The 15,645-nt window shown below is 34.0% G+C and overlaps 1 protein-coding gene across 5 annotated transcripts in view; it reads left to right on the forward strand.

The window, feature by feature from the left end:
* Positions 1–413: 413 nt before the first annotated feature.
* Positions 414–15,645, forward strand: part of LOC138701580 (protein TFG-like) — a 68,861-nt gene continuing 53,629 nt past the window's right edge. Inside the window, exons 1-3 of one of the 5 annotated variants that reach the window (XM_069828613.1) lie at positions 414–609; positions 860–957; positions 6,231–6,372. In XM_069828613.1, the coding sequence (XP_069684714.1) occupies positions 877–957; positions 6,231–6,372 (223 nt within the window). In that variant the 5' untranslated portion in view covers positions 414–609; positions 860–876. Of the gene's footprint in view, positions 610–641; positions 762–859; positions 958–4,805; positions 4,928–6,230; positions 6,373–15,645 lie in introns of those variants that run through there. The other 4 variants (XM_069828609.1, XM_069828611.1, XM_069828610.1 and 1 more) reach the window with 4 other exon arrangements.

A 15,645-nucleotide genomic window follows, 5' to 3' on the forward strand; every position in this document is an offset into this window, starting at 1 on the left:
TTTCTTTCTACGTTTCTGATCAACACTAGCCATAACTTACGGTAGATAAACTATTTTCGCACACCTAACCTATATACACTCGTAAACTTATTTATTTTTATAATGAATTTATAGTGCGCATGGCGTTAATCAATTGTTTCCCTCTATGCTTTCCGTGCTTCGTTAAGAAAAATTTAACTATCAAATGCAGTCTGAAACGAAAACTCCGTTTTTGAAAACCAGGATAATATATTATGTGGTGAATACAGAACTGAGCGTTATCCGAGATAATGGTATTACCAGAGTTTTAGAAATCTGAGATAATAGCAAATATTACTGACGTTGGTGAATACGGGCCTTAATAATAAATTGTGACCCCTGATCATACAGCTGTGTTGCTATAATTCGTATCTGTACCTTTTCCAATCGGATCTTGGCATATGACTTGGTTTGTCACTTAAACAACTTTGGCGTCAGCGGATTTCCGCCGGTGTGTGCGCTATGGCAAAGGTGTCAGTTTATTAGTTCAGATTAATTTAATTTCTTGTAATTTAAAAACATAATTTTTATCACATTTTTGGAAACTTTAATTTGTTACTATCACGTTCGGCTGACAGAAGTGTTACTACGGTAAGGATAATTCACCCATTGTGGTCTAATCAATTTTCAGCACATTGTACCAAGATCGTCCATGCCATTGATAAAACTTCTGTTACGACTTACGTGTATAATGTTCTGAAATCTCAATTCACTTCTTCATCGTTGCTGTGCACTAATTACCGGTAGCTACTTATCGCAACATTGGGGGAAATATTGTAATTACACATAAAAGGATTGAAAATTATCTACAAAGTACACTAAGCTTTTTTCTTTTCCATAGCTTGCAATCTTGCCACAATGAATTCTACGTTTTCTAAGAGTGGAGGAGAGGAACAGTCTTATCCACAGTTGGATTTGAGTGGAAAGTTGATAATTAAGGTCAGTTGTCATTTTATTTTTCAACTTCTACTGAAAATAAATATTATGTATGTGTTTTACCTATTTTATATTCAAACTTCCTGGAGATTTGTAAGTTAACAGTTGTCTAAAAGTAGAAAAGCAATATTTTTATCTTTCAGAAAAGATCTTTTATATGAACATTTTCTTATTTCTAAATATAGTTTATAAACATATAGGCCTACATTTGAATTATGTGAAACAAATTAATATGTTTTGTAGGCAGGTACTGAAGAGTTATGACAGATTGGTACTGAAAAGAACTTAATTCAGTTGTTGATTGAAATGTTAAAATAATTAGTGTGTTTAAATTGAAGTAAGATAAGTTAATAGTAATCTAATGTCCAAGGGCGTGGATATTTTCTGTTTAATTTCTTGCTTCCCAATAGAGGCTGCACAGTGTGTGGGTGGTGAGTTATCAAGGTCAGAGCATCTGAAAAGGTGATCTTTATGCATTATGAAAGTTTCTTCTTATCACAGAATGGCAATTAGCAAGGGGCGTCAGTCTTTTACAAGGTATGTAACAAAGTTAGTGGGTTAGTTGAGGGGATATCTAAGTGACGTGTGGCCAAGGAATATGTGAAAATATATCAGTGATTTAAGATTCTAGACCTCACGTAACTTAGATATCCCCTCAGCTAACCCACTAACCTTGTCACATACCTTGTACAAAATCGGCAGTCCCTTGCTAATTACCCACAGAACACATCTGGAAGAGTTAAACATGTTTACATTTTGTATAAGTGCACAGCCAAGTAATCATGACCTGTTATTATTCTACAGCCTCATATCTGTGATATTCTGTTTATTTTGAAGTACTCTGCCAGCTCTTTTTGGAAATTATAAATTATTTGATTTTGCAGATTGATAGGATTGGTTTAGTTTCTGTAAAATTTTGGTATTCATTTTAGCTACAAAATCTGAAATTTCGTTTTCATGTTCTCTACAATGAGCAGATATCCACTGAGAATGAAAACTTTGGTGAAGATTGAATACAGCTAAACCACTTCAGTATGAAATCACTGAAATAAGCTTTGTTACAGATTTCGGCCTGTCATTTAGCTAATCCCTCAACGTAACTCATTATGTGATGTTATTGCTTGTATGGTTAGTAATAGTTATATGTTGAAACATATTAATTCTAGAGAGGAGTTGTGTTAGTGCCACCTGCAGCCAGTATGTAGATAGTGCTACGCTTATAGGCCTGAAAAAATTTTGCTCCCCCATCAACTAACTTACGCAAATCTAGACATTTAACAGTCAAACTGTAAAAGAAGTGGCATGTAACAACACTTAATTAAACCGATACTGCTATCTAAAACAGGGTCATTCCATGTCAAATCAACCAATGAATTTATTTTGGAACATAACAGTATGGATTTTATTAATCTTTTGTACATTTGTACGTTACTGTAAGATATTTAAAAATTATTTTTTAATTCCAACCACCCATTTTTATGATATTGACTTTTTTCAATTGTCTAAAAGCTTCATAATTTTGCTAACTGCCACGTATACTTAGTTATTAGGAAACTGTAATAGTTACAGATCTGGGATAGGTGTCATTTTAAAGCTTATGGTTAGGGCTTTAATTTGATATACAACATGACATAATTGAGGATTTTTTCAAATTTCACTGCTCTTTTTTTTTTTTTTTTTTAATTTTGAGTTTTCACAAAAACGGAATTTTAAAATAAAAAAAAATGCATTTAAAGGTACATGTCTTTCAGCTATTCAGTACAAATTTTATACTGTTGTCTCATTGGTGTCATATAAAACTTAAATTTTCTTCTTGACAGTGCACTTCATGTAGATTCCAGTAGGGAAAGAAGAATATGTACCACATGGATAACAATACACTTGAAAAGGGAAATTCTTGTTGAGAATGTAGAGCTTCCTGATCCTAGTCATGTTAAGGACGAGTATGTGGATCCACTTGGAGCTTTAACCCACTTAAATGCCTCTTTAACCTCCCTTGATCAATCTCCTGTGTGTAAGAAGAAATGGAGTTCTAAGAAGTATTGCAAATAAAAGATAGAGAAGATTAAAAGGACCTACAAAGAGCCATTGTTTACTTGTGGAGATGATTCAGATGAGGAAAATCATCACAGTTATCATTTAGGAATGATTCAGCAAAGAAAAATTGGAAACGTCAAACAAAAGTGAAAAGCTCATGGTTTTAACATTTTTTACCAAAAAATTGGTTCTGTAAGAAAACTGAACATGAATTTAGAGTACCGTAAGTAACTACATTACAAGAAAGGCAAAAAGCTTGTACAAGAAAAAGAAATTTTGTTGTCACCCTATTCCAAACCTGAAAAAGCATTGTCCGATGAAGTGATGATACAGTCGACTTAGTATAAGGAATTTTACTGTAGCGATGAAGTGAACGGGCAAATGCTAGGGAAGAAAGATTATATTTCAAAGACAAGGATGGTTGTAGAACTCATGTCCAAAAGTGTTTGATTCTTGGTAATCTGAGAGAAATTTACCAACATTTCAAGTCCAAGTATCTATCTAAAATGGCTGGGTTTTCAAAATTTGCAAGAGCTAGTGGGACTCACTCCGTATGTACATCAGTGCATTTTCATGCGCGCGCAGTGTGTATATATGTGCGTGCGTGTTTTTTTTTTTTTTTTCCTCCAATACCTCAGAATGTATAAACATTGTTTATCAAGATGTATTCCTCCAAAACAGAAATGCTGTATGATGACTGTGATTCATGTCCTAGCATTGACGATTTCAAAGAAGCCTTAGATATTTACAAGTGGGTTTCAGTGGATCAGTACCGGTATTCATTTGGAACTATTTGTAAGTCCCCAGAGGATTTTGTTGAGTTTTTAGCCAACCTGGTAACGTTGAAAAAGTATGTTTTCATCGCCAAACTGCAATTTTCTTTTTTTGCAGGAAAGAAAATTGCACTTTGTCTTAATGAAACAGAGGTGACATGTGATTTTGCCGAGAACTATTCATTTATTATACAAGATGAAGCCCAGTCATTCCATTGGAACAACTCAGTGGTAGCTGTTCATCCATTTGTTTGGTAGCTGTTCATCCATTTGTTCTGTATTACAAGAAAAATGATGAATTGAAACATAAGGATTTTGTTTTCATCTTAGAATGTGTGAAACATGACACAGTTCTTGTTCATGCCTTCCAAAGAAAAGTTCTTGCTCTATTGAAAACTGAATTACTCCCAAACTTGAAACAGATATTTTGCTTTTCAGACAGTTCAACAGTTCAATATAAAATCGAAAGAACTTCGTAAATTTGTGTAACCACCAGAACGATTTCCAAAGCATTGAAGCAGAGTGACAGTTATATACCATTGCACAGCGCAATGAAGTTTGTGATGGTGTTGAAGGCACAGTTAAGAGACATGTAGCAAAGGCCAGCCTTCAAAACCCTCTCTCAAATCAGATCATGACACCTCATCAGCTGTTTGTGTGGAGAGAAGCAAACATCCCTGCAATTAGTATTTTGTATACTACAAATGAAGAATACCTGGAAGAGGAGAAATATTTATAAATGCGATTTGATGAAGCAATTGCTGTTACAGGAACTCATAAGTTTTATTCCTATCTTCCAGTATCAACTGAAGACGTAGCAACCTAAGAATTTTCAGCTTCTGAAGAAACTGTTTTGCATTATATTAAAATCACTCCCAAAGTTGAAGATTGATATTTTGATTACATGACTGATTTTGTGGCATGTGCCTATGACAATTCGTGGTGGATGGGATGTATTCTTTTGAGAGCTGCTATTGATCGTTATGTTAAAATATCATTCTTACATCCAACTGGACCAGCTACATACTTCTCTTATTCTAGGAAACCAGATGTTCTTGCCATATCAGGAAATTTCATTCTCTTCAAACTGAATCCATGTAACCCATAGAAGGTGACAAAAGCATCCAATATGCTAGAAATAAAAAGGAATCCTTTATTATTAGGTATGGAATAATTTTTTATTTTTGCATCATGGTGTAGAAAATATATTGTTGCTGTCACAAGAAAGTTTAAATTTTGCATGATACCACTTTGTGAAAACTCAAAATTAAAGAATAGAGAAGGAGTGAAATAAAAAAAAGAAAAAGAAAAAAACTACAATGAGGTCATGTTATATATCAAATAAAAGCCCTATTCGTAAGCTTTAAAATGACACTTTCCAGGGTCTGTAGTAAATATAATTTAAAGCTTTGAGACTTTATACTGTAATTGTTCATAAATGTTTTGTTGTACAGTACGTTTATTTTATTACTGTTCATGTACTGTAAATATATTACAATAAAATTTCTGTTAAATGTTAAATTAAAGTTAAATGGCAAGTTGTAGCCGATTTAAGTGAACACCACATTTTAACGTTTTGGTGGCTACTTCATTCACACACAACCCCCAGAATGTCTGGAGGTCAAATGACTTTATTGTCAAATGCCTGGCATTAGAAAACAACAACAACATAAAATTTCTGTAGATTTTGAAATTCTTGGTTAGCTATATTGTTTTAAAATGTTGAATTCAATTATCTGAATGACCTGTGGTCCCAATTAGCCTGGATAATCGAGTTTATACTGTACTACACTTTTTACACATATATAAGTATAATTGCACTACATTTGTAAAAGTAAGTTATTTCGTATTTTTTCTTAGAAATGCTCCATTTTTAACCATTTTTTAAATTTAGAGTTTGTAATATTTCGTGAGATTTTACAAATTTAAACTGTGCTTTTCTCCATTTTTTAGTAATTTTCGCGTGTGAAAAACCATGAAATATGGCCATTTTTTAAACAAAAAGCAAAAATAGACTGTCATGACGGGCTACAGTTTTACCAAGATTTTTTGTACTCCAGACATATTATTAATTGTTCGTATAATTTTATAGCCTTTCTCCTTTTGCTCACATTACTCATTCTCTTCCGTTCTCTCTCTTATTCACTGTACTCAACCTATTCCATTTTTTATATTGTTGTTTCTCCTGACTTTTCCTGTTGATGCTTCCTTTTGCTGGACTACGATTGACAGAATATCCCACACTTGATTTTCGTGATCAAATTTTATGTAAAAACCTTCATATGTAGGAGCCATGCATAAATCGTAGGATGATTTATAATATTGTCCTTCGTGTAATAAACAAAGTAGATCTAGAAATGTATTTTTCGTGACTCATCTTTCCTGTGTTAAGTTACAGACCACCTGTAAGGGCTATAGAAATGTAAAATTGGGGTTAGTTCTTCTTATTTTGTTTTGCGTCATCAGGCGCAGTTGGGTGACGACGTTCGCCGTATTCCTATCCACAATGAAGCAATAACATATGATGAACTGGTGCTAATGATGCAGCGTGTGTTCAGGGGCAAGCTGAGCAGTTCTGATGAGATCACTATAAAGTATAAGGACGAAGGTGAGAGAGATTCGTTAGCAGTTTGCATGAATGAAAAGTGAAGAGGATAGTAGAGAAGTTCATAAAATATTGCATTCAAAAACAGATGAAATAGAACAGGTTGTATGTTTGTATTTTTTGGCCCCCCCCACCCCGAAAATTATCCTGCACTCACATTATTACGGTTTTTCCATTTCTTCTGATTTTTTATCAGTGCCCAAAATTTGTTTATTTTGTTGAATTTATTACTTTTTGGGGGGAGGGGTATTCCAGATTATGATCATGAGTTTATTGGGATCATGTTTTCTTATATTTGTGGTTTTTTTGTTGGCTCCTATTACAACCTTTCTGATTGTGTGTAAATTATGAGACTGCACATTCTTGAGGCGTATGCTGAATGTTTGATTTATAGACAACACATAAGAAAATTGTCTGAACTCCCCAGCACTAAAGTAAAACGTTTGCAACACATAAAAACATTTGCGTTATGGACAAGAACTGGCCATCTAGTTAGTCACAGAAAATATCTTCAATGCTTCACCATTTTCCTCTCTCAAATATGTCGATGTGCAGCAAATACAACAGTCATACATTCTCATATTGTATTGCATATCAAGAAATGGTGAACTTTATAAAAATACTAAGTGTGACTTGTTTACTGAACTGTTAGAAGACAGATTCGAACTTCATAAGTGACACCAATATGGCATCACTCATGAGACAACTAAGCCGAGAGATAATGGGGTAGGGTGACAGTTCCTTTTTCTCTCCATTACATACATCGCTGACTACACTAATCAGTCTTCAGATGTATACAAACAATTGTTCTGCCTCTAACACATATCGTCAAGTGAGATGTACTGCCTGATAATAGATGTACATATCAGTCTGAACTTCAGTTAAGGGTAGCTTAAAAAAACTACATCTCTTGAATAGAAATCAAAAGTAGAAGAAATTTTCAACTCAAAATTTATTACTGTTGTCAGAGTCAATGTAAATTACACACATTGCAATCAATGTATTTTGAAACTCCAAGAAGTAAGATATGTGCATCTGGAGGTTTTCAGTAAATATATATATATATATATATATATATATATATATATATATATATATATTTCTAGGGGCATGCGGTAGCATTGTTGTTAAAGCGCAATGGTTCAAGCTGGAAGATAGCGAGTTCAATTCCCTGTGGGATCATGGATTTTTCCATTGATCTAATCTTTCCATCCATACTGTGGCCCTGGGGTCTATTCAGCCTCTAACAGAAATGAGGACCAGGTGCATTTCCTTGAGAGTGAAGACAGCAAGCATGTAGGACTGACATCCCTACTGCCATTAAGTGCCGATTGTCTGTAAAAGTGAGAGCCTTTACTTCTCACCATCCTCTGGGCCGATTTGGCCTATCATGGAGTTGACTTTACAGTATTTTTTAATACACTTAATACACTAGAAATACGTGTTTTCGATAAAACAGCTGTAACATTTTCTTGATACCTGATATTTCACTGACTGAAAAGCTAATGTTATACCATGCTATTTCATATTGAAGTCTTATAGTAATAGGCTACTTTTTAATTATTATCTGGTATGTTTTGAAAACTTGTTACCTAGGACAATTACCAAACAGTTGCTGTTATGTACAACATTTACGTAACTAATCAACAAACTACATACATTTAGTAAATTTTAAATTAATTGAAGTTTGTTTATAGTGGAAGGCATTTGTGGTAAGGAATGTCAGACCGCCAAAATTTGAAACACCCAGATTCTCCAACTGTTACAAAGACATGGGTAAATGGCTGAAAACTTCTGAATCTTCTTGAATTTATATAGTTTAATAAAGGAAATTAAATGTTATGATTAATTATTTGTCCTGTGTTGTGTATGAGTTTATCAGTGAATGTGACACTTATCTAGATGCTGTAGAAGTGCTGAACATAAAAAAGAGAAATGAAATGTTTGCTTGGAATCTGGTAGCTAAGAAAGCAAAAGCATAAAGAAACAGTTCATCACTTTGTTTTAAGGTTGAAACTTTTAATAAGGATTGTCAATTTCAAGCTAGTAATATCACAGAACACTGATACATTTGTGACTGCATTTGAAGCGTGTTGCAGTCGACCTTACTATTGTAATAGGATTTCCATTAGTGTTTCAGTGCGTGATGGACAAAGTTATAGTGTAAAGAAAGATTTTAGGAGTTCATGCTTATCTGGACGACATTACAATATATGGGGGGGAGGGTGGAGCATGATTATCAATTTGAAACTATTCCTTTCTACCATTGAAAAATATGGTTTTGAAATAAAAGAAAAGGAATATACTTAATTCAGGGTGTGTACATGGAGCAGAAGTAAACAAAAGCATGTGACTGTAAAGCGACTGCCTGTCCTTTCATCCATCGGTTAAGCACACTAAACTGTCCTCATAGCTTGGTTCGCGTGTGGTCTGGTAACCTATGAAGTTGATTTCTTATGCACATGTATTATGTTAGTAAAAATAGGATGTTTTACATGTTTTAAAAATTACAAAAGTGTTTGCTGAACACTTTGAAATAAATTGTTCTCATTCCAGTTGTTTTTATCGTTTGTTGATGTGGAGAAAACATTAAAGTTGGTTAAACTACATTGGTAATCAAATGTAAATAAAATGCGCAGTATTTAATCACATTCGTAATACGTACGAGGCGTGTTCTTAAAGTAAGTTCCGTTTTCAATTATAGCCGTCACATCGCTGCAATCGTTATTTTGCGCATGCATATTTTCTTCTTCAATCTTCAGACAAGCTGTGCATGCAGTTTCAGAGCTTCAGTCCGTGTGTGTGGTTAGTTGTGATCAGTTGAAATGTTTAAAGTGATCAAGCACCCCGCTGACTGTGAGATGTGCTCTGTTATCCATTTCTTGAATGCGAGAAACATCAAACCAGCTGACATTCATCATCAACTTTGTGAGGTGTATGGTGATGATGCCATTAATGATGGAATGGTCAGGAGAGGGGTTAGGAAGTTGAAAGAGGGCCGCGTCTCTGTGCATGACGAGCAGCATACCGGTTGGCCATCTTTGGTCAATGGCAATTTGGCGCGTGCTGTCGATGAAAAAAATCATGAGGACAGGAACAAATTGTCCATCCCCTCTACAGCCCGGATTTGGTTCCGAATGACTTTCATCTCTTCCTGCACCTCAAGAAGTTCCTCAGTGGTCAACGTTTTGATGGCGACGACACCCAAAATCTCATCTCGAAATTTGGCTGGGAACAAATTGACCATCCCCCCTACAGCCCGGATTTGGCTCCGAGTGAATTTCATCTCTTCCTGTACCTCAAGAAGTTCCTCTGTGGTCAACGTATTGATGGCGACGAAGTGAAAACAGCAGTGTGGGAGTGGTTCGCATTGCAGGCGGGCGAATTCTACAATGAGGGGATAGAAAGACTTGTGCCACGACTCGATAATTGCCTCAATAATGGTAGAGATTATGTTGAGAAGTAATTGAAGTGTGGTGAATACAATGCAACAAAAATAGTTTGCAAATATCTTCCCGTTTACTTACTACACCCTTTTGGAACTTACTTTAAGAACACGCCTCGTACTTGTAACATTATGTGTTACAAGTGTGTGGTGTAATAGACTATGTATCATGTAGTGTAGTGCGAAGTGTAACTTAAACCTACATTTTTTTCTTTCTCACTAACGTAAGGTGCATAATACATTGAACCTGGACCTTTCAAATATAGGGTCATTCCATAGTGACACACGTAACATTTTTTAAGTACCTAACTATGATCTTCACAGGATATTTAATTAAATACTTAGTAATTCATGAAAAAGACATTACTGTCTTTTAACATGAGTATTCCTAAATATAAACAAAAATTCTTAATGAAAAGGAATAATTAATAATGCAAAAAATATTAAATATTATATGGTGTGACACACGAACATTTTCTTGCCACTAGATTTATTACCAAAATGGAAAATGCACATATTATTGTGCCAAATGACATAAATGCATTCAGTTGCTTTCCAAACAATTAAGACACTTATGTAGTACATGTAATATTGCAAATGTGTTTTGACACACGAACATTTCTGTCATGTTGGTTACTAATTGTTTTAAATGCACTATAAATACATCAGTTCTTGTGGAAGACTTACACACTATGCCTACAGTTCTTATTATACAAAACAACACTAGATTACACTAAAATACACTTTTAAATTTAAAATACCCACGGTTGTTTACAACCACATGCAGTGATATTTCCTGTGTAATACCATGTGACGAATATACCAATATGTCAATCATTTGTAGTACTTCCCTTCCTTGGACATCACAGACACTTTAAATTCTTCGCCACCACAAGATTTTGTAACTTCATATGTAGCCTATATTTGACGTCTTTTTTTTTTACTTGGTCATTTAACGACACTGTATCAACCACTAGGTTATTTAGTGTCAATTGGATTGGTGATAGCAAAATGGTATTTGGCAAGATGAGGCCGAGAATTCGCCATAGATTACCTGATATTCGCCTTATGGTTGGAGAAAACCTCGGAAAAAACCCAACCAAGTAATCAGCCCAACTTAAATTCTTGAAAATACTATCAAAAAAATGTTCAAAATGTATTAATATTTATATCAATAGAAAAACTAATATAGGCCTAGATTTAAAAAGCCCTAACTTTTATAATTGCTAAATGATACCCAGGGTAAATTAATTAATGTTATTAAATAAAACGATTTTAAATTAATATCAGAAATTTACACCAATTTATTTATACACAGGCCTAATATGGTGACTACCTATTTACGATATAAATGTACTGCATAAACTTGTTTTTAATATGAAATAAATTAACATAAACCAATTTTTTAAGTTTTTAATTCAAGGAATTAAAAAAATAATAAATATTTTATGCGAACTTTAGGCATAAATTGTTTCATGCTAATTTTAGGCCTACACACTATATTTTTACAACAGTTGTTGTTTAGTCTGCCCAAAGACAGGTGTAATCTTCACTAGTGATACCAAGAAGGCACCACTTATGAGGCAACTAGGCCAGGAGATAATGGGATAGCGTGGCCAGTTCCTTTCCCCCTTACAACAGTTATGGAACACATATTTTCAAGAGTGTTTAACTTACAGTTTATGTACTTTGAAAAAAAAAACGCACAGGTGCGTGTGCACGCACACACAATTATCTAAATCAACAATAAGTATTTGAAATTCCACTACTAAATGTTTAGACGTAAAGACTTCCAATAACAACAAAACTTGTAACTGGGTTTTAGGATAAACTTTAGTGACACACAAACATAACATTTTTGTTCGTATGTCACAGTCATTGTGTTGTGTGTGTCACGTGTTTTTCTTGTAGAATACGTACCTAAATCAAAATGTTGTCCATATAAGAAGTTGATTGTTATGTGATGTTTCTCACTTTTACATTTATGAAACATGAAACAATTAAATGGTTTTGAAGAAATATAAACAAATGTTCATTTGAGCGTGACACACGAACTCTCAACCTTTCCTTGTAATAATTGCAATCAAGCACGAAATAATCATTGTATTACGGTTTCTATGCATTGTAATTATTAACAAAGGTCCGCACTTCATTATTAATTGCATTCAATATACAGAAGTAATGATTTATTTGCCTTAAATGTGCATTCAAATATGTGATTTCTAGTAGATAATTTCGCGCTCTTAAACCACAGACTTCTTGGTGCTTTTTCTCCCACATACGTGTTGTTACACAATCAGTGTTATCAGATTCAAAAAATTCGGATCATAACGAAAAAAATGACTTATAACAAGCAGAGATTCGTGAGATTTTTATTTTTCGTGAAAATGTCGCATTTTCGTGGAATGACCCTATATGTCCTTGGTGGAAAAACACATCTGTGAGAAAGATTTCAACATTGGTGAAAAGATGCAAATTATTAACTGTCTAAGAACAATCCTGAGATATGTGTAAAAGATATACCCAATGTTCAGTTTTGAATGGAAGCTTCCAGCACTTGTTTCTATATGTTTATGAGGTCATTATGGAGGGAGTTTAATCCTCAAGGCATTGATAAAAGATGTAGGCTATGTGTGGTTGACATTGTGTATTGTTCTTTTGTTTTCTCAACAAACGAATGTAGCTACATTAGGTTTGTTCCAAAAAGCAATTCAGAACACATTCCGAACTAATACGAACTTTTTTCGATGCATGCGCCAGTCTGGCAACCCTATGTATAAAACATGTTTTATATCTTAAAAGCCCCATGTCATCTTAATCATTTTCAACAGTTAGAAGATAATCAACTCAAGATATCAAGATACATCATCATACCATTTTCACGAAATTTCAACTAATAAAAGATGGGAGAATCTCAATGTACAGGTAGGGCCATAAGTGACATTACCCCTGTAATATTATAATATGGTGTCATATTCAGTTATGTCATGATAATGACGCACACATAGATAGGTATTCTGGATAAATAAGGTATGTGTATGTACCAGGTGGTTATAATTAAACTGACAGTGTCCAGTATGGCACAACACGGACTGTAATGATCATAGGAGTGTGAAACCTTGTAGATAAGCTAATTAAGTAATGCGCTTGCGAATTATACAAAAAAAAATTAGTTCCAAGTCTTTCACCAGGTGAAAATATGGCGCTGCAAGCAATCGGAATGTGGTATGGGCGCAGGAAAACGACAGTAAAGATCAAATCATGAGAAATAAAGCATTCTGGTGAAATTACATTTTGTCTTTTTTGTCGTTTACGCCTTTTTAAAATTATATTTATATATTTTATCATATTTAAAGGCGTTTAGTAAATGTTTACGCCTTTTTGCTTTAATAAGTACTTTTTTGCCCCTTTTTTTGCTTTTATATGTAATTTTTTGCCTTCTTCTTTATATGACTACTCACTCAACAATACTACATTTATTTCTGCGTTCGAAAATAAGGAAATTGCAGTTCTTATAATAGCCATAGAAAATGGATGTAAATGATCCAGGAAAAGTCCATTTTTTATGTTCAAAAGAAGTTCAGAAAGCAAATTCTAAAAGTATTGCCTGTTTTGTTAATTCGGAATTGAAAACATATCCAAATGGTGTTGAAGAAAAATGGGTACTATTATTGTTAACAGATGCAGTGGCATATATGATTGCAGCAGGTCAACTTTTTAAGCCATTTTACCCAAATCTCAAAAAAACTGAAAGTTAGAATTTATAAAACAGTTATATTACCTGTTGTTCTGTATTGTTGTGAAACTTGAACTCTCACTTTGAGAGAAAACAGAGGTTAAGGGTATTCGAGAATAAGGTGCTTATGAAAATATTTGGGGCTAAGAGGGATGAAATTACAGGAGAATCAAGAAAGTTACACAACATAGAATTCCACACATTGTATTCTTCACCTGACATAATTAGGAACATTAAATCCAGGCTTTTGCGATGAGCAGGGCACGTAACACATATGGGCGAATCCAGAAATGCATATAGAGTATTAATTGGAAGGCCAGAGGGAAAAGACTTTTTGGAAGGCCGAGACGGTAAATGGAAGGATAATATAAAAATGGATGATGGTAGAGACTGGATTAATCTTGCTCAGGATAGGGACCGATGGCAGGCTTATGTGAGGGTGGCAATGAACCTCCATGTTCCTTAAAAGCCATTTGGAAGTAAGTACAGTACGAGCAGATGGATTGGTCGCAGTGGAGAAGGATTTCCAATCGTGACCTTGATAGATAGAAAACTGTTTCTTTGAAATGCTACCCACAAACGCCACCATTTTAGCAACAAATTTCGAATTTGCATAGCTAATCAGCAAGCTCATACATCTAGTAAACTTTTAAATTAATAAAAGTCTGAATTGGAAAATTTGAGTTTTACTACAGGTCTAGAGTTTATTTCCCTAGAAGGCTATTGTAAATGATAAGAGTACATGTTTGTCGCCTTGATTTATAACAAAAATAGAACAACCAAACCATACAGTAGCAATCTAGCTTTGCATTTGAATCTCTTTCAATCTCTTTTTCATCAACGTTAATATATCCAGGTATAGCCATTGGATTGGGTGATGTGAATAAGGTTGAAGTCTGCTCAAAAAACTCGCAAATTTTGGAGTTCTGTTCAGTTTGGTGTGAATAAAAATGTTATCAGATATCTTGGACTCACTGTTGAACCTTTGACCCTGAGTTAGATGCAGAGATGCTCGATCAGTGAGTCGACTGAGTATACTTCACATGAATAAAGTACAACTCCCACTCACTTTATTGAGCTCTAACTTGTATTTTTCTAAGTCACTTCAGTAGGTGACTCAGTCGTGTGTGATATGACTCGGTATATGATGCAGCTGCATGAAAGAACGAGAAAAGAGTATAAAATACTTAGAGGAAGTAGCATTAAAGATTGTAAAACTTTTTATAGGTTCACTAGACAAAATGTGGAATGGGTGAAGAATAATTTCCTTGGGGCATATAAGAAGAAAAGAGATGGCATATTATCGCATGTTGAGAGAATGAGAATATTCTTGCATTATCTGAGTGATTCTGTTTTCAAACTGGAGTTGGTGAAGACCAGTCTGTTTTATCGTTGTAACACATGACCAAACACAGCAGCCATGGGGGCCTCAAAATAATTATAATAATAATTATATATATTAATTTTTGTAGCAAAACTTTATTCACTGAACAATAATGGATCGTATTTTGTTGCTGTTTCTCTGTCCTCCCAGCTTCGACAATACTGTATTATAGCATCTCTCTTGCTAGGTCTATGTCTCAGCTAGAGTATCTCTATGTAGGGCTTACAGGACATAAACCAGGAACTCTAGGCTTAGCAAATCTGCGACCATTCAGTTCTCTCGCATTTTCTTTTTCTCTCATCTTAGTAACCATTACAATTGACATAACAATGGATCATTAAAATAATTTACGTATCATTAACAATTTTTATATATTATAGCCTATTATACCAAAGGCGCCAGATTCATTTATTAATTTATTGTATAAATTGGAGTATTGTTATACAATATGCTTAATAAAATTTTATTTAAAAATTATTACAATAAAATTTCACCATCGAAAGATAATTGCTACACAACATCTAACAGTATTCTTCAGACTTTCAAACGTAAATGATCGTGTCAGTGTGCATACTAAGTTATTAAATTTTATTTTCTATTTTAACGTTATTTCCTGTTAATTATTCAGTAGTACTGAAGCATTTTGAAAAGAAAACTAAAGGACAAGGAGAAAGTATTAAGAAAATTTCGAAACTCCAAAGTGAAGCTTAC

Source organism: Periplaneta americana, chromosome 6 (genome assembly GCF_040183065.1).
Source record: "Periplaneta americana isolate PAMFEO1 chromosome 6, P.americana_PAMFEO1_priV1, whole genome shotgun sequence".
NCBI lineage: Eukaryota > Metazoa > Arthropoda > Insecta > Blattodea > Blattidae > Periplaneta > Periplaneta americana.